Here is an 18777-nt window from a genome sequence, read left to right on the forward strand (position 1 = left end):
CCAAGTCCTCACAAATTCTGGGCAAGCATTTTACCACTGAGCCAAGACCCCAGCCACGTATCTTTTCTACTCTTGGTTGAGCCATATTGGCCTCCTTTTTGTACACCTGTTAGTTTGATCTGGAAGCAAGATATTCTGGTGTTGGAGTTGTTAGGTTCTGCGTTTTGTTAAATTTAAAGCAGTGGTTCTCAACCTGTTGGTTATGACCCCCTTTGGGGGGGGTTTCATATCAGATATTTACATTACAATTGATAACAGTAGCAAAATTAAAGATATGAAGTAACAGTGAGAGAACTTTAGGGTTGGGGTCACCACAACAGGAACTCTATTAAAGGGTTGCAGAAGGTTGAGAGCCACTGCTTTAAAAAGAGTGTTAGGCTTTCTCACACAGTGAAACTGCTATACATTGCTTTGGGCTTTGTCAAGCCTGCTTGGCTTCAAGAACAAATCTTAATCTGGGCATGGTGGTACAGGTCTTTAATCGCAGTACCCACCAAGTAGAGGCAGGAGGCTGCCTGTGTTCAAGGCCATCCTCAGCTATGTATGTATCCAGCTCCAGGACAGCTTGGACTAGAGAGAGCCCGATTCAAAATGAAAGAAAGCAAACCGTAATTGAAAGGATACTGACAAAGTGTAATAGCTGGGTGTTTGAGGCAGGATTGTAATAGGTAGCTTTGCCTGCCCTGGAATTCACTACTGCAGATATGGTTGGCCTTGAATTTGTGGCAATTCTTCTGACTCTGCCTATCAAGTGCTGGCCTTACAAGTGTGCCCACCTATCACCTTTCTTGGAAATTTCCCCAGTGTAATACTATGAATGTGTTCCATTGACTCCCTTCTTGTGTGGACACCAGGGATTGAACTATTGCTCTCGGTCACATAGAGCCATCCTTCCAATCCTAAGCTCTTACGGTCATAATTTCACTTATTGCAGCCCCTACCAAGTGATCCTCGGAGGCATAAGCTACAAAGAGCCCCTGGCTGCTATGTGATGTGTCGTATTCTGTTTCTCTGAGAGCATCAAGCAGCACAGGAAGCCAGGCTTGTCCTTAGGCTGACAGACTTCCATGTATTCTCTATGAGCTGAGCAGCATAAGAAAGGTCCTTTTCAGCCTTTTTCTCATACATATCATAGAAGGAAGGAACTGCGTTTGGAGTTCTATGGAGCGACTTGGGAGGCTGTGTGGGCAGGTACTGGCATCTCCTCACTTCAGTTCCACTCCTTAACATGTTTTGGCAAAACAACAGGTTTGGCTTATAAAAAGTAAAAGGATAGATGGCAGGTGGGGGCCCTGCAGTTCTGAGGTGACTGGCTAAAGCAGCTGCCTTGGTATCCATGTAAAGGTTTGCCGCGAGCACACACTGTGGCTGAGGAATAACAACACCCCCTCTAGCTCTGCAGTGGGTAAGTTTGGGGTGAGGTGGGCTAAACTCTAATTCTGGCTTTCTCCTTAGCAAGTGAGTAGGTCTGTCTTCTCTGCCCTACTGCTTACCTGAAATACAGTGTGAAGGCCTACCTAAAGCACCTGGTTCAGGTGAGGCTCAAGGTTAGCTAGGACCAGAACTATGGTTTCCCAACATAGCTTTATGTTTGAATGCTCTGCGTTAACATTCCTTGCCTGACAAATGGTTGATCACCTCTCTGCATGTGTTAGCATCTCATACCCATTCTTCAGGGCAGAAGTCATCAATCCCATCCCATGGAGTAAATGTACCCAGAGGGGCTGCCCCTGCAGTCCCGGCCTGGATCATGACTTACACAGGTGCTCATAGCCCAATTTGGGCAGATGCACTGGGGGTGACACAGTAAAGTTTCTATGCAATATGATTTTATTAGCTTTGAAACAGCTTGAACCAAAAGATAGTTAAAAATGGCCAAAAATATTTAAAAATAATAGTCATTTGTTCCTGACATGAATACTTTCAGTTGGACATTAAGTTACCAAACATGGAATCCCAGTAAGGCAGGTGAGCACCCAGTGTTCCATCTGTGGGCACTCCTGGGTGTGGAATCTTGGTAGCATTGGGACCCTTCTTCCCAGTTGTTTGGATGTTGTCCTAGAATAGGCAGTTCTGGAAACAAGAAGACCAGGCCGCCTGTATTGTCACTGCTCATTCTGTTGGCCCTCTGTGATGGAGGCGGACACGGAACCCTGGCCTTTGTTGACATCGCTGATGCACACCCACTGTCCATCCACCGACTCTTTCCATAAGGTCACCTGCAAGTTAGCGCACAAAGTCACAGGTCTGCACCTGTTTCTGCTGCTCTCCAGCCCCCCCCCCCCCTAAATGTGGACAGAGAGGCTGTGGGAAAACATTCATCTCCCACCACACTTGCTCAAAATGCAGGAAAGGACTAAGTCATACTAGAGAGCACAGTAGGGATAGCCACATGGGATGCTGCTCTAACTGAGTGACAGTGAGAGGAAAGATGTGGCTGGGAGCAGGTCAGGGTCAGACTGCCTGTGTCATTGCAGATAGCTGAAAAGGTTTGTCCCTGGAGAAAGAAAAGCTGAGTTACTGCTCTCTGACACGTGAAATGCCTTAGGAATACCAATTTAAACACCAAGTCTTGACTCTGGTAGACAGACGTAAAGCTATCCTTTGAGATGAGGCCTACAAATCTCTTCTGGAACTGCTGCAGAGCAGAAAAGGCTACGGCAGGTGTAAAACAATGTATGTTTCTTTATTCATACTCTTAGCAATGAACAATGTTGTTTATGTATTAGTTTTCAAAAGGGAAGCCATTATGCTAAATGAAATAAGTCAGTCACAAAAGGACAGAAAGAGTGGGTAGTGAAGGGAGCTGATTCTTAGGAAAAAGGAACCTTGACATCCCGGACATTTCAGTGTTCTCCTTGCAGAGCTCGGGCTACACTGTAGCTATGCAATCCCTACACAAATTACCTCCTTTTCTGTGTAATAGGGGACATAGTACCTCAGAGGTACTATGAGATGTAATTCAGATCCACCTCTGACTAGGTGGGGCCTACTGTACATATCAGCAAGTGAAAAACCATTATAGCCTATATGTTTGCTGCCCAGGAAATGGGGTATACCTTATTGTCTCCACCTGACACGGCCAGGATGTTTGCTGTGATGGACCAGCTCACGTGCCACACAACATCACTGAACTTGTGCAGGAGTTTGGGTGACCACATATTGCCTGAGGCATCATCGCAGGTCCAAATAAACACTCGACCGTCCTAGGGAAGGGCACACATCAGGAGATGCAGAAATAAGCATTCTCCCCAGGGAGAGCCACCTGGATCTGCAACAGGGAGCTGAACAATCTACTCCAGTGTCCTGCTTCTGATTTGTTTACCCCGAACACATCTCACAATAGATCAGGGGTTCTGTGGTTTCATGGAGGAACAGACCATTGCTATGGATGTTTTTCTCCCTGCCTGGCTAGTCTTTCTTATCTGAACAGGGACAGCCATCTTTTTAACCAAGCTTAGGGCCAGGTAATGGACGAATGAACAAGCAAGAACAACCAACTTCCAATAAAACATTCTACTGGGCCTAAAGGCCTTGCCCCTTAGCTTTCATCTCAGTGGTGGCAGGAAATAAGCAGTAGTGTGGTCCAAGAAGGGTGACCAGGTACATGAACACAAGGCACCAAGTTTGGGCATAGAGTCAGGAGGGACCTGAACTTGGCTCTAAGCTTGGCACTACTTCTCAAGCTACTTTTGACCCATCTCACTATACACTGGCCTTACCTGGTCTGTACCCGGTCTGAAGATGCCTGCTGCCCTCCCTCCCCGTTCTGAATCAGGGCTGAGGACATGTGGAGTGTGGCAGACCTGAGAGCAGCTGGCAATGGTGCTGGTAGGCAGGCCAATGGACGGGGCCCAGGCAACGTCTCGAACCCAGTCGCTGTGTGCCTCTAGCTTCTGCTCCTCCTTCCACTGGCCGTCTTCCTCTTCCCTGCAGAGGAAACCAGAGCAGGGTGGAGAGCTTACCTTTCATGTTTTCTTCAATGAGAATAACGAGTGGAATTCCACTTAGCTCACTAAACTGCCCATTAAGTCCCCAGGAAATGCCCTTTCCTCCATAGTTCCAAAGTTTGGGGAATACTAAAAGTGCTCAGAAAAAGAAAAAGGTTTTGTTTTAAAAAACATGTCCTAACATACTGAAAATAGTATACTGTTACTGATAGGAAGAAAGGTGACCTTGCTTGTAGAGTGGCTGAACAATGACAGGCAGAGTAGAAGTGCCCCTCTGGGGAGACAGCCGCATAAGTCACTGACCTCCAGAGCTTGATGAGGTTGTCACAGCCACCTGATGCAAACTTCTTGATGTAATTGGGCTTCTGCCCTGATGGTTGGTCTATGAGGCTTCCAGGCACAACAGCAGGGGCCCAACTGACAGCGTTACAGCCAATCTGCAGAGGGAACCCGTGGTGAGGCTGCACTCGTGCACATCAGGGAGAAAGGACCCTATGGACTCCTGGGGGTTTCCCTCAAGTTGTCAGGACTTGGAGTACGGCACACAATGTGATGAACAAGAATTAGGCTGAGAAGTTCTTGTCATACCAACATGGGAGGCAGGATAAGGGGCCATGAGACAAGCAGATTCCTTACGATCACTAGCCAACTATTAGCCAAATCCATGCACTTGAGATTCAGTAAGAGATCCTGTCTCAAAAAATAAAATGTGAGCCGGGCGATGGTGGCGCACGCCTTTAATCCCAGCACTCGGGAGGCAGAGGCAGGCAGATCTCTGGGAGTGCGAGGCCAGCCTGGTCTACAAGAGCTAGTTCCGGGACAGGCACCAAAGCTACAGAGAAACCCTGTCTCGAAAAACAAAAACAAAAAACAAAACAAAACAAAAAAATGTGGAGAGCAACAAAGAGACTCCTGATGCCAATCCTGGGCCTATATGTAAACCTGAACATACCCATATTACTAACAAGACACACACTGGATTATCCTTAAAGGCAAACTATTAGACCAGCCCATTTCTCAGCCAGGAGGACGTAGAGTGGTGTTTTAAGTCCTCCAAGAAAATAACAGACTACAGTGCAGACTCAAAGCAGAAATGAAGAGCTTCTGCTAAAAGCATAATCCAAGGGGACTTGGCCACAAGACTAGCCTTATGAATGAATGATGGGGGAAAGTCCTGTACTAGAGGGAGAGGAAAGACTACACTCAGCACACAGAAGAGTAAATCCCAGTAGAAAAATACACATGCAAATGAGAAACAGCAAAACCAAAACATTAATATACAGATGAACTACAGAAGGCACCATCATAGAGGAGTCAAAACAACCAGATGACCAAATAATGACTTTTCATGGTAACTTTGATCGTGGCTTACATAATTAATTTCTTTTGTTGTTTGTTTGGTGGCAGGGTCCTAGCTATGTAGCTTAGGCTGGCCTTGAGCTTCTCTCCTTCCTACTCAGTTTCCCAATGTAAATTATCTCAAGTCACAGACTAGGGCTGGGAAGATGGTTCAGTAGTAAAGTGCTTGCCACAAAGAATAAAATCCTGAATATGGACCCCTAGAATACACATTAATAAACAGGCATAAGCCAGCATGGTGGTGCACATCTTTAATCGCAACACTTGGGAGTCAGAGGCAGCCAGTGGATCTTATTTTGAAGTCAGCCAGGTCTACAGCGTGAGTTCCAGGACAGCCAGGACTACACAGAGAAACCCTGTCTTAAAAAACCAAAACCAAACAATAAAACAGGCATGATGATGTGCATCTGCACACTTCAAACACTAGGCTAAGGGTCAGAGACAGGAGAATCCCTGAAACTCACTGGCTAGTCTGCAGCTTTAGGTTCAGTGAAAGACTATCTCAAAAAATAAAGTGGACGGTGGTAGAGGAAGACATCTAATACTGACCGCCTGCCTTCACACGTATATGAAATACACACATGCATATACTTCATTACACAAACACAAAGCAATGGACTTAGAACAAGAACCAACAATATGCTGGATGTAACTCACCTCAGCAGCAGAGACAAACACATTAAAAATGAAAGGCTGAGAAACCAAGCAAAACAGAACCAAAACCAGGCAGTAACAGTACTTGTCAAAACAGACTTTATAAAGACTCGCTGTTTTGCAGACAAACCCATATGATACAATGAATGTCACATGATCAATTGATACAAAGATAATGATTGTCAATATACATGCACTGAGTTTAAGAGAATACACTTGAGACAAATATTAGAGAGAGCGCCTCAGATAATAGTGTGTTGGCAAATTCAAAAGTCTGAAATAATAAATTGCATGTTTCAAAATAGAAAATAGAAGTCAAAGCAAGAGAAACTGCAGAGATTATACAAACACATGAAGACTATAATGACGAATCTTCACTACCAATTTGATTGGATTGCCTAGGAAGAAAACAAGTGGGTGTGTCTGTGAGGAACATTTCAGGAACAGTCAACTGAATGTAGGTAGTACCATCCCAAGGGTTTAGGATAAAAAAGAGGAAGTGAGCAGGTGTCCTCTGCTTCCTGACTGTGGATACACTGTGACAAACTGTCTCTCCAGTTGTCTCTTGCTGCTATGCCTTCCCCTGTTATGACAGGTTACCACTAGACTGTAAGCCAAAATAACCTTTCCTTTCTTGAGTTGCTTTGGCCAGGGATTTTGCTACAGCATGGAGAAATGTTATTAATATAGAGACTATAAAGAGTTTTGAACAAAAAGTCATTAAAGAAATTAAGTGGAAAATGAGAAAAAAAAATTTTGGGAGAGTTTGCTGTGTAGCCCTAGCTGTCCTGGAACTCACTCTGTAGACCAAGGCTGGCCTCAAATTTGGAGATCCACCTGCCACCACCTACTGAGTACTGGAATTAAAGCCTAAGTTGCCACCGCCTGGCTTGAGAAAGTTTCTTAAATAAATGTAAGTGGAAACATGCTAAAAGCATACAAAGTTTAACTAGCACACATAGATGGCAGAAATAGTAAAAGCAGTACAGAAGAGGGAACTTTACAATACTGAGACCCTACATCCAGACAAAACACAACTCTAGTTCCAGGGGAACCAATGACTTATGGCCTCCAAAGACAATGTATTCACTTATATGTGTATACACACACTAAAACCAATCTTTAAAAGAAAAACAGAGCTCAACCTAATGATGCTTCCCAAGGTGTAGAAAAGTAAAACAAAACAAAAAAACAAGCAAAAAAACATGATAAATATAAGGAAAGAAAAAGACCAGCACAAACTGGGTGGTGGTAGCTATACCTTGAATCCCAGCACTAGGAAGGCAGAGGCAGGGGAATCTCTGAGTTCCAGGCCAGCCTGGTCTACGGAGGGAGTACTAGGACAGCCAGGGCTATGCAGAGAAACCCTGATTAAAAGAATAAAGAGTAAGACCAGAGCAGAAGAGAAAAATGAAACCGAGACTGAAAGGACAGAAAGGATCAATGAAACACAACTGACAAATCTTTCTTTTTTCCTTTCACCTATTTATTTAAAAAGTCTTAGTCCAGGAGTGATGGTGCACACCTTTAATCCCAGAATTTAGGAAGCAGAGATAGGAGGATCTCTATGAGTTTGAGGTCAGTCTGGTCTACAGAACAAGTTCCAGGACAGCCAGTGTTACACAAAGAAACCCTGTCTTGAAAAACCAAAAGAAAAAAGGAAAATAAAAAAGTCTCGCTACAGAACTCAGAGCCTAGGCTGGCCTTGAACCTGAGGTCCTCCAGCCTCAGTCTCCTGAACTGAACGCCACCATCACAAGATATTTGAGTTTTGGGAGTACTTTCTAGTGACAGCAAGGTCTACTGTATGGTCACACAAATGAGAGGCTGAAGAGTCACCTTGCTATAGACCAAATTATCAGACAGTTTTCCCTCAAGCACTGAGGTCACCTAGATTGATAGCAGAATTTAAAACAGAAGGTCTATAAGCCGGGAGCCAGTCTTGTATAAATGAATACAGCTGACTTGTAGAGTGTCTTCAACAAGCAAATAGATGGCATGTTGCTCAAAGGAGTAAGAAACCTCTGCTTCCTTGACAGACAACTGACAAATCTTAAGAGTTTCAATGAATACTTGACCAGTCCAACTTCAGCACCAGTCTCAAAAGTAGAGGCTCCATCTGACCCCTTCTTCCATGCGGCAGACTCCAGTCTTAGGGCTACAGAAAGAAGCTGCTGCAATACTTAGTATTTTATTCTTTGTCCATACTGTTGACTTTGACTATTTTTATTCCTCTTTTTACATTTATCCAATTTTATTTAAACATTTCTTGTAAATTTTTTACAAATCTGTTGTTCTTCTCTCTCCCTTTTCCTATTATTCATCACTATTTTTCATTGTTTTATTGCATGCATGTGCCATGGCACATGTGTGGAGATCAAAGTACAAAGACCCCACTACTCACTTACCAAACCAAAAGACATTAAAATGGTTGAAATGTCAGATAAAGAATCCAAGTCTACTTGGACATGAATAAGAAAGTCAGCAACACTGAAAAGAGACTCTGCAATACCGATAAGAGATTCTGCAAGGAAACACAGTTTTGAAAAAAAAATATGGTAGAAATAAAATAACAAAAAGTAAAAATATAAAAGCAGTGGAAAACATCATTAATAGACCAGTTCAAATAGACACCAATAAAGAAAAATTAAGTGTAACCACAACTTTCATAAATTCTGGGACATGAGCAAGAGATTAAATCTAAGAGTTAATGGGGTAGAAGGAGTTAAGATCAAAACTAAAGACAGTAAAACACTATCCAATGTAGTCACAGCAAAGAAGTTTACTAATTTCAAAAAAAGCAATGGACTCAAGTGTAAGATGCATTTAAACTACCAACAGGAATGACCACAGAAGAAACTTTCCATGACTAGGAAAAATGCCAAGTCTATTTAAACATTTAAAGCTGTACAAGGACTGGGGATGGCTTAGTGGATAAGAGCACTTGTGTGAAAGATCCAAATAATTCAATCAGCAAAGGCAGATAAACTGAGCAGTTCTCAGAATAATCAGCGTAAATGCCAATAATACATGAAATAATGTTTCTCAAGAAATATAAATTAAAGCACAATGACTCCATCTTTCCTTAGGCAAAGCAGCCATCAGAAAAGAGCAGCAAACTCCAGGGTGGATGAGGTGGAGAAAGAACCCTTACACAGTGCTAGAAGCGACGTGAGGGTAGTGGGGTGTATGTAGATTAGTGCAGCCAGTACAGAAAAGAACTCCAAGAGGAGCCTGCTCTACTACTGCTGGGTGTACACCTAAGGACTCTGAGCCAGCACAGCACAGCACAGCACAGCACAGCACAGCACAGCACAGCACAGCCATCCGCCTTTACTGCTGCACTATTCACAGCAGCTAAGAACTGGAGCCAGCCCTGTGCACACCACCAGAGAAACTGATCAAAGTGTGCACACCACCAGAGAAACTGATCAAAGAAAACGGGGCCTAGATACACAATGGAGCTTCATTCCGCCACGGAAGAATGAAATTATTTCATTTGCAGGAAAATGAGTGGAACTAGAGATCATCATGTTAAGTGAAATAAGCCTGACTCAGACAACCATCACATCGTTTCCTTCATATGTGGAATACAGACATCAAACAAACAAGCAAACAACCCAAGACAGCTCGGCAGTGGTGGTACCTTTAATCCCAGCACAAAGTTCAAGGCCAGCCTGGTCAATAAGAGCTAGTTCCAGGACAGTCAGGGCTACACAGAGAAACCCTGTCTGAAAGACTAACCAAACAAACAAAATCTCTAGGACATAACAGACAGGGTACTATTTGGGAAGAGGAAGTAGACCACTGGGAGAAGATAGGGTAATAGATGGTGACTATGACCAAACTACATGATATGCATGTCTGACAATGTCCAAACGTGGAGCTCTACACAATGAATATACACTGACAGAACAAGCGGAGAGGTAAACGTGAAATTGCCAGATGATATAGCTATTTCACAGAAATATATATACCTAAGGGAATTAGAGATACGAAAATACACCCATAACCGTTCACAGCAATATTTACTAATAAAAACTGAAAATGCCCACGATCAGACAGGAAAATGAATGAGGGTTTAACAGACAAACCCTGAAAATGAATATTTGCTAATTTGTTCTTTCATGTATAAGTGTTTTTGAGAATTACAAGATATCCATTTATGGGCTCAAGAAATTTGAATTTCCATTTTCCACAATGCTTTCTGGACTGTTTCAACCTTAAGGCCTAAGAACTAGAAAGCACAGGGAACTAGATCTCTAGGCCATTCTTGGAAACACCACTGAATTCTGGGGTCCCCAATGCATGTCAGCCTGAGGCTTCTGTAGCAAGGTGGCAGTTGGTGTGCCCTCACACTTCCATCCCCAACCTGGGGCTTCCTAGGAAAGGTCAGTGCCACCTCTGCCTTGGACTGAGAAGGCTGGTGCAGCTGCTGTTCCTCAGAGTAAAGAGGTCCAGCAATATCTAACCTATAGCCCCTCCCAGGCACTGCTCAGCAGGGACACTCAGCCTCCTCCTGGGAGCACAGAAGACTTCAGCACAGCATGCTCTCTCTCCTCCATGCAAAAGGCAGGGGCTGGACTCACCGTGTGAGCGTTGTTAATCTTCTTCACTTCCCACTGGCCTTCTCCTGTATAGGTCAGCAGGGAGATGGCCCCATCGGAGCTCCCACAGGCCAAAATCAGGCCATAGTCGTGAGGGGCCCAGCATACAGAGTTCACTGTGAAAGGAGGCATAGTGCGCAGGCTTACATCATACACTATTTTGCTAAATTCTTAGAAAAACCACAGGGATTGCCAGTGGCCAGTTAACATTTGGCCAAATTAAGGAAAATTTACAGCACTTCCTAAGCCTGCCTTCACAAAACAAGAATATGTTGGGAAGCTTCACTGTTTTTTTGGGTTTATTCTTATTTCATGTGCATTGTCTGCATGCATATGAGGGTGTTGGATCCACTGGAATTGAAATTACAGACAGCTGTGAGCTGCCATGTAGGTACTGGGTATTGAACCCGGGTCCTCTGGAAGACCAGCCTGCGCTCTTAACCACTGAGCCATTGCTCCATCCCCCACTGTTCTCAATAAACCTTTCTCTGGACTGACCTCAGCTGTGGACAGACTAGTGGAAAAGCCAACCAGTTTACAAAGGATGAACAAGAGCAAGGGAAGGGAGCCTGGGACGAGACCAGAACAGAGGCCCTTCCCACCCACAGGACCCCTGCTCACTGCTAACTCTACATACCCGAGGAGTCGTGTCCCGAGTGCTCATGAGTCTTCTCCCAAGTGCCGTTTTCCTCCTTCCAGATAATGACTTTCCGGTCGTAGGAACAGGAAGCCAGGATGTTGCCATACATGGGATGGGCCCAGGCTACCTGCCATACTGGCCCTTCATGTCTGCAAGGGAGGGAGTCAGGATGCTCAGAGGGTCAGGGGATTCACAGTGCTACCTCCCTCTGGAGAGACAACAGAATGTTGCCATGGTCTTAGTTTTTTGAATCAGCGTCTCACATTATATACTCTGGTTAGCCTTGAGCTTGTGATCCTTCCAATGCTAGGGAAAAGGTATGTGCCACCATACCTAAATTTGGTCTGCATTCTATTAAGTTTAAAATAAAAATTTCATATCTTGGAATGAGTTACTAAAATACCAAACTGCCTCTTTGCCAAAACCCAAGTAACAAGTGGCAAGTCTAACAATCTACAATTTCAAAGTCTCAGGCAGCTACATGTAAGATGAAAATACATCTGACTTTTCTTGGTGACAAAGTGACAAGGACTATAGCCATTTCTGGAGTTTCCAGCCTACATCCAAATAGAAATGGTAAATTCAGAGTCATGCAAACAAATGTATTTGTTTTCCTTATCCCAGTTCACCAATCCCTGGGATTCTACTTCCGGAGCCCTTGCAGACCCAGGTACCCCAGGTTAGGAACCCACACTATGTGAAAGGCTCTGATGGAAAAGCAGAGAGGTGACCATGAAAATGAGCCAAGACCTCCAGGGCTAGGGAGAGAGAAGAGCAGACATCTGACAAATACTCCCTGGCCATCTGCCACGGACAAACAACACAACAGGATGTATAAAATTTGTCTTATGGGCCCAGCGAGTAAAGCACTTGCTGTGTAAGCCTGAACATCTGAGTTCAATCCCCAGTACCCAAGGAAAGGTAGAGGAGAGAATTCCACAAAGTGTGAGCTTGCACAGGTGCCCCAAGCAGGTTTATCTCATGATCATACTTACCAAATGACACTTCGGGTCAAATGGCTAAGTATGTGCAGGATGGCAGTCATGTTCATTGCTTCTGAACATGGCAGTGGTTGCCCTTATCAAAGATCTACTGAGGACTGGCTCTGGACAGAGGCAGGATTAGCCCATCTGGGATTAAGCAGAGGAGGGCTCCAAGACACAAAGTGCCTCATTTGCCCAGGTCTCCTAGTGGTGGAGCTAGGGCTCATACCTGCATCTCTGCTAAGGGCACAGGGGTCTGGGCTCTTAGCATCCTCATTGCTGAATGCATTCTGGAACTGCTCTGAATTCGTGCTTTCATCCTTCCTCCCAGGTCCAATGATCCAGCTATCACCAAGACCGTCTCCAGGCTTGTTGACACTTACCCTCTGAGGTCTGCGATGAGGATCTGCCCTCCGTTTCGCACATCAAAGATTTTGACGGACCTGTCCGAGGAGCAGGTTGCTAGGCGGGTGCCATAATAGTCCATCTGGGCATCATGCTGCAAGGGAGGACAACTGGGGAAGCCTGCAGGATGGGTGGTGAAGCCCCAGCCAGGCCTAGTATAGACCAGAATCTACCCAAACTCTATCTGTGCATCATGTTGCAAGGGGAGGGCAGCAGAGGAAGCCTGTAGGAATCAATCAGCCTGAACCAGTCAGGGCCTGGTATATACCAGAATCTACTCAAACAATCTCAAAGAATCATCATCTCATGGACAAGAAGCTAGAATGTTGGTATTAACAATTCCCTGCCAGACAGCGTCCTACTGGAAGGGACCAAACAAGCCATACCGAGCTGGTTGTTCTGGACCCTTTATGCACTTCTTCCAATCCTGTTCTGTGAGTGGGTACAGGAGGAAAAACTGACTTCACTGTCCTGATCACAGGCTCCATGGGCTATTGGGGAAGACACCTTGAGGCTCAGCCTAGCCCCAGACCCCAAGGCTACTGACTGAGAGCAGGTCTCAGAATACTTCAGGCTCTGTGCAGCACTCTCTAAGGTACTGTGGGCCTGGATACAGGGTTCCATACAGATGTGTGTCCTCTCACTGCACCAAAGTCCCTAGCAGTGTGCCTAGGACTCCAGATTCCACACCCATGGGAACAATGCCTGAAGTGTCAATTGCTACTGCTGCTCAAAACCAACTTTGACACCTACTGGACACGGGCTGGCTGCTGTTGGACAGAAACTATATTAATTAAATCACTGCTTGGCCCATTGGCTCTAGCTTCTTATTGGCTAACTCCTACATCTTAATTTAAGCCATCTCCATTAATCTGTGCATCACCACAAGGTCATGGCCTACCAGCAAAGCTTCAGCACAACTGTCTCTGTTGGCGGCTCCACGGCTCTCTCTGACTCCGCCTCCTTTCTCCCAGCATTCAGTTTAGTTTTCCCCTCCTTCCTAAGTTCTGCCCTATCAAGAGGCCAAGGCAGTTCCTTTATTCACCAGTGGTATTCATAGCATAGAGAGGGGAATCCCACATCAGGCTGTTGCCCCAGTTCTGGGCCTATTTCTGCAGCATGTATGGTCTCCTTCAACACTAGTCCCCTGTTGGCGGGCTCACCTATCCAAGTGGTTGCTCTTTCCTATTTGTCCCACCCCGTAGATTTCAGCAACAGGCAGCAGTTATAACATATCAAAAAGGTGCTATATAGAATTTAACATTCCTTTGTCACCTCCCTACTCAAGGACAACAGTTTCTCTGGAAGGTCATCTTTTACTGTGTTAGGCCTTGCTCTCCTGGTAGGCAGGCTGCAGGTCCATTTCAAAGCCCTTCTCAGCAGAGTTCTATGATACTGGGAAGGAGGGCACAGTACCTGGGGTGGGAATTCTATCTCCTTAGCTTATCTGTTGTACAACCTTTGAAAATTTAGCTTATTTCTTTAACCTTCAGTTTCCATAGCTTTCAAAGGGGCTAAGGAGTGCACTGGCTTTTAGGGTCCTTGCAGATTTATCAAGGCACTGAATGATAAGTACTTGGGGTCTGATGACAGACTTCGTGAGCACACAAATATTTCCAATGACTATACTGCCTCACCTGGTCCCCGGGAGGAAACCAAGACAAGGAAACCAAGACATTGGCAAGGCTATCTAGATTGGATCTTATTGCCCTTGGGCCCATGCCAGCTCCAGCCATGTGGTCTCACAGTTAGACTGCTCATGACCAAAAACAGCAAAATGTATAATTTTGCATCAGAACCCCAAGACAAGTATCAGGGGTCAGGCTGGGAGGCTGAGACCACCTGGCCTGGACCCTGCTCCAAGGCTGCCTGCATTGTTTGGCTGCAGGAAACAGGCTGAGTTTTTCTGTCTGAGACTTTCACCTTTGGACCTTCCCCAGCAGCACTACACTATGCCCTGAGGAATGACTTCATGCCCAAGGGCCTGCAGTGGCCTACTCTCTGGGGTAAGACAGATAAGTCCAGCTGTCTCTGTTCTAGGCTTTTGCTGTGACTGCCACTGACTTCCCATTCTCCATCATTGAACCCCCTTTCCATGAAGCTGAGAAGTGGCCTTAGGAAAGAGAAAGGTAGAAAGATGATTGTCAACCTCTGCCCCCAACTTGGCCTTACTCTCAGTACGAAGACTGAAGGGCCTGAGCTGCACAACAGAACATTTTTCACAGCGAAGACAAGCCACTGTCAAAGCCTTGCAAACCCAGAGGTCATGTGGGAGAACGATTAAACCCTGGAGGCTGTGGGCTGCCAGGAACTACTACACAGTTGGACCCCCAGAGAGGAGAATGCCCCTGTCCAGGCCCAGAAGGGATGAGTGGATACTTACAATCATGTCCTCATGAGAGGTGTCCACGGTGTTAATTACTGACACCTAGAACCAAAGACAATCTGTGATGTCACTGGCAGCAGCTACAACAATCATCTCATTAAAGCATCAACTCTTCCTAAGGTTCTTAGGGGCATCTGTGCTTACTCCATAAATATTTTCTTTTTATTTCTTTTGAGATTGGCTCTCATTATTTAATTCAGGCTGGCCTTGAACTTACTAACCTCTTGCCCCAACCTCCCAAATGCCAGAATATATGCGCATTTCCAGCTAAGGACCTTCTTTTTTTTTTCTTTTGGTTTTTTTCGAGACAAGGTTTCTCTGTAGCTTTGGTGCCTGTCCTGGAACTAGCTCATGTAGACCAGACTGGCCTCAAACTCACAGAGATTCACTTGCCTCTGCCCCCCACCCCTCCCCATCAAGTGCTGGGATTAAAGGTGTGCACCACCACTGCCCAGTTAAGGACCTTCTTTGTATTGAGTATTGTAGGCTGACAGGAGTGTGAATGGCTGTTCTAGCCTCAGAGAAGCTCATGTAAATAACCTGCCAGGAGCCTAGCCACACCATGGTTTGTGTGGGTTGGGGAACCCAGATGAGGGGATATACAGCTGCCTTAAGTGATGAGAACCAGAGAGAAGATATAATCCAGTTAGAAAAGGATCCCATGGTCAAAGATAGTCTGAGAACTTGAGTCACTGAGCCTGGAGCAAGGCCTGGCAGCTCTCAAAGGTGAGGTGAGACCAAGAAGGATCAAAGTTCACATCCCCTTTCTGCACTGCAGAGCTTCTGATGGCCCAGAAAGTTTCAGACCAGGACTTTAGTTGCTTCTGAGGCTACTCTCTAGCCTGCCTACTATGCACTGTGACAGGCCTGCCTAGACTCACCTTAGTAGGACCGAGGTTTGATTGTAGAGGCAGGAAACAGCCATGATGGCCATCAGTGTTTTCCCCATTTGTTTTTAAATCAGCCTCCCTTGATTCCCAACTAGCTAGATGCTTACATACACAAAAGCCCTGGACAGTTACAGTACTTTATGCTCCTTCTCTGGGGGAGAATGTAGGCTCCAACTATCTGTAGATTTTACATATTCTCTATCTGTCTTAATACATAGTTCTAGCCGACCTGGAACTCACTATGTAGACCAGGCTGTCCACAGACTCTGAGATCCACCTGCTTCTGCCTCCTGAGTGCTGGGACTAAAGGCACATGACATCATATCCCTCAGCTTTGAATCTCTTCAAAATTATTATTTTTAAAAAAATTTTTTAAAGATTTATTTATTTATGTGTACAGCATTCCTTCCATGTGTGCCCGCAGGCCAGAAGGGGGCGCTGGGTCTCATTACAGATGGTTGTGAGCCACCATGTGGTTGCTGGGAATTGAACCCAGGACCTCTGGAAGAGCAGTTAGTGCTCTTAACCACTGAGCCATCTTTCCAGCCCTTCAAAATTATTTAAGATAAAGTTTTACAGACAGAAGGAACTCAGTAACTATCCACTGAATTAATAATGAACAAAATTACACATTTTAGTTTTTTGGCTCAGCAACTATTTAATTCTTGGAAGAGAAAAGGGGACTTTTCCATTTGAGATTGGCATTTCTCACCATTTCCCACATCCTTTTCCAGGGCAAACCTCACAGTTACCAAGCCTGACACTTCACAGCAGGCTGTTGTGGTGCTGGACCATAACACTCCAGAAACTCAGGAAGGTGACAAGAATTTTAGGCCAGCTAGCCCGGGCTACTTTTCAGAAAGGTAGGCCTTGGGAGAGCATGGTAGCAAGGCATTCAGAAGGCACACACTGAGTAGGTACAGGTTTTCTTGAGAATTCTAAGTGCTCTAAAAAGTGTGCTCGAAGGTCTGCAAAGACTAGAGGAGGAAGAACTGCACCTGCCTGCAGATGCTAACGTTTTCTCATGAGCATCAGGAGGCACCAGGTGCAGTCAGTTATAACCAACAGAAAGACTAAACAAGAGTCAGTGAAGAGAAAAGCCTTGCCAAAGCCACACCGTTGGGAATAAACCCTAGCTACTAACCTACTAACACTCAGCATACAGTCCAGGTTACCAGGGCCAGAAACACCGCTGTCCCCGCTGTGCCACACAACACACATTAGTATAAGGTGTGCTCAAGAATCCCCACAATCCAGACTGGCTGAGGGAAAAGTAATTTGACACCAGTGAGCCAAAGGACCTTGGGTGTTTCTTTCTGACCATTCTCACCCAAAGTCATTGGCTGTGATCCACACTTTGGGATGCTCTTGGAGCACTCAACTCTTAGGGGGTTACTGGAACACAGTCAGAAACAGCAATCAAAACACTTCAGCTCATCAGAACCACACCAGGTACACGTTTAGAATGAGCTCAAGGACCAGCTTAAGAGTCTCCAACTCAGCAACAGAGGGACCAAAGGGCGACAGAAAAGGGAGGCAGCTCCCTGTGCCACTGTGCCAATCAGGTCTAAGACTTCCAGCGGCTGGTTTTCATTCATTCACACAGTGACTCAGGGGGCAGTGGAGATACACTGCAGATACCACAGAAGTTAGTAAAATCCGAGACGGTGCCCTAGACTAGCTAGGCCTCCCACCCATTTCCCTAAGGTTATCACACTCGGGAGCCCTGTGTCTAAGCAACTGATCCCGCCACTACTTCTGTTGAGGTAGTAGGTGGCAGGACCGAATGGTTAGGATTTGGATCTCAGCTTTGCCCCTGCCCAGCTCAAGTGTTGACGACAGCAGCACTGGCTTCGCAGGCTACCTGCGGGCGGAAATGTGAGCGACAGTGGGAACGTACTAAGGACTCCGTAGACAGCAGCTCCTCTGATAACTTTGGCTTTTTTTTTTTCTTCCAATTACGAAGGACAAGATACGAGATTGGCAGGAGGTGCCACAGTAGCCCGAGCCTCTGAGTTCCGGAAGGCCCGGCGGCCTTGTCATAGCTCCCACTCTGAAACCCGCAGAGGCAGGACAAGCAAACTTTGAGGAAGTGAAAGGGGGGCTGGACAGCCTGAAGGTCACGACTGCCGCCGGGACCGCAACACTTACCATAGCTGTGGCAGCGGCGACTCACGGCCTCGGACGTGGCAGCACTGAACGCTTCACTTCCGGTGCCGGCCCGCAGTCGACAGGCCGTCATCTAGGAGCTTCCGGTCAGCAACACAGTCGACTTACACAAAGGTTCCGCCGCTTCTGGAACCAGCGCCCGTGAGAGTCTGGTTGCTATGGCGACCCTAATCACAGGATTTTACAATAGTGTCACTTGCGGATTTTTTTTTTTTTTTTTTTTTTAAAAAAACCTGGACCAGGCTTTCCTGGTTTCTGAGATATAAATGAAATGACCAGTGATTACAACTTCACCCTCCTTTTCTGTGGGTTCTGGATCTCTCTGGCTTTTATCACGAACGTTGTACAGGTTAATCTCGCTAGTAGACTGGGCTAGTGTTTTATTATGTTTCCTAGAGGACGGCTCTGCTATAGGGCTGATGACTTCAGAGACCCCAGACTTCTAGAGGGATCCCCTGGGGTCCTATGAGTCTGGTCCATGAGGAATCCTGGAAGTCCTGTCGGGACCCCCAAATCCTCAGTGTCTCCAACTGTTAGTGCACCAATTTTCTTCACGGACAGCAAACCAAAGTCTCTAATCCCAGGGACTCTGACTGCACCAAGAGAGGGCAATTTGAGACCCCCTTCCCCCAACCTCTTGCCCCTAGCTTTTGGTTTTCTTTTCCTTCTTCTTCTTCCTCTTCCTCTTCCTCTTCTTCTTCTTCTTCTTTTTTTTTTTTTTTTTTTTTTTTTTT

The 18777-nt window shown here is 45.7% G+C and overlaps 1 protein-coding gene across 1 annotated transcript; it reads right to left on the minus strand.

Annotated features, from left to right (window-relative positions):
* Positions 1 to 1819: 1819 nt before the first annotated feature.
* Positions 1820 to 18044, minus strand: Sec13 (SEC13 homolog, nuclear pore and COPII coat complex component). Its single transcript, XM_050148434.1, has 9 exons — positions 18026 to 18044; positions 14982 to 15026; positions 12577 to 12692; positions 11208 to 11359; positions 10553 to 10686; positions 4254 to 4387; positions 3807 to 3930; positions 3060 to 3206; positions 1820 to 2219 (listed from the first exon to the last, which is right to left on the minus strand). Exons 1-9 carry the CDS (start codon positions 18026 to 18028, stop codon positions 2106 to 2108), a joined length of 969 nt encoding a protein of 322 aa, XP_050004391.1. The 5' UTR covers positions 18029 to 18044; the 3' UTR covers positions 1820 to 2105.
* Positions 18045 to 18777: the final 733 nt, after the last annotated feature.

Source organism: Alexandromys fortis, unplaced genomic scaffold (genome assembly GCF_014885135.2).
Source record: "Alexandromys fortis isolate MF-2015 unplaced genomic scaffold, M_Fortis_MF-2015_v1.1 scaffold_59, whole genome shotgun sequence".
In the NCBI taxonomy this organism is placed as follows: Eukaryota; Metazoa; Chordata; class Mammalia; order Rodentia; family Cricetidae; genus Alexandromys; species Alexandromys fortis.

Excerpts from the sequence above, each read along its gene's own strand:
- Sec13 (XM_050148434.1), bottom strand. Across the intron at positions 11,360-12,576 it reads CTCATCGCAGACCTCAGAGG|ACATGAAGGGCCAGTATGGC; the intron begins GTAAGTGTCAAC and ends CCTCCCTTGCAG. Across the intron at positions 2,220-3,059 it reads TGTCAGGTGGAGACAATAAG|GTGACCTTATGGAAAGAGTC; the intron begins GTATACCCCATT and ends GCTAACTTGCAG.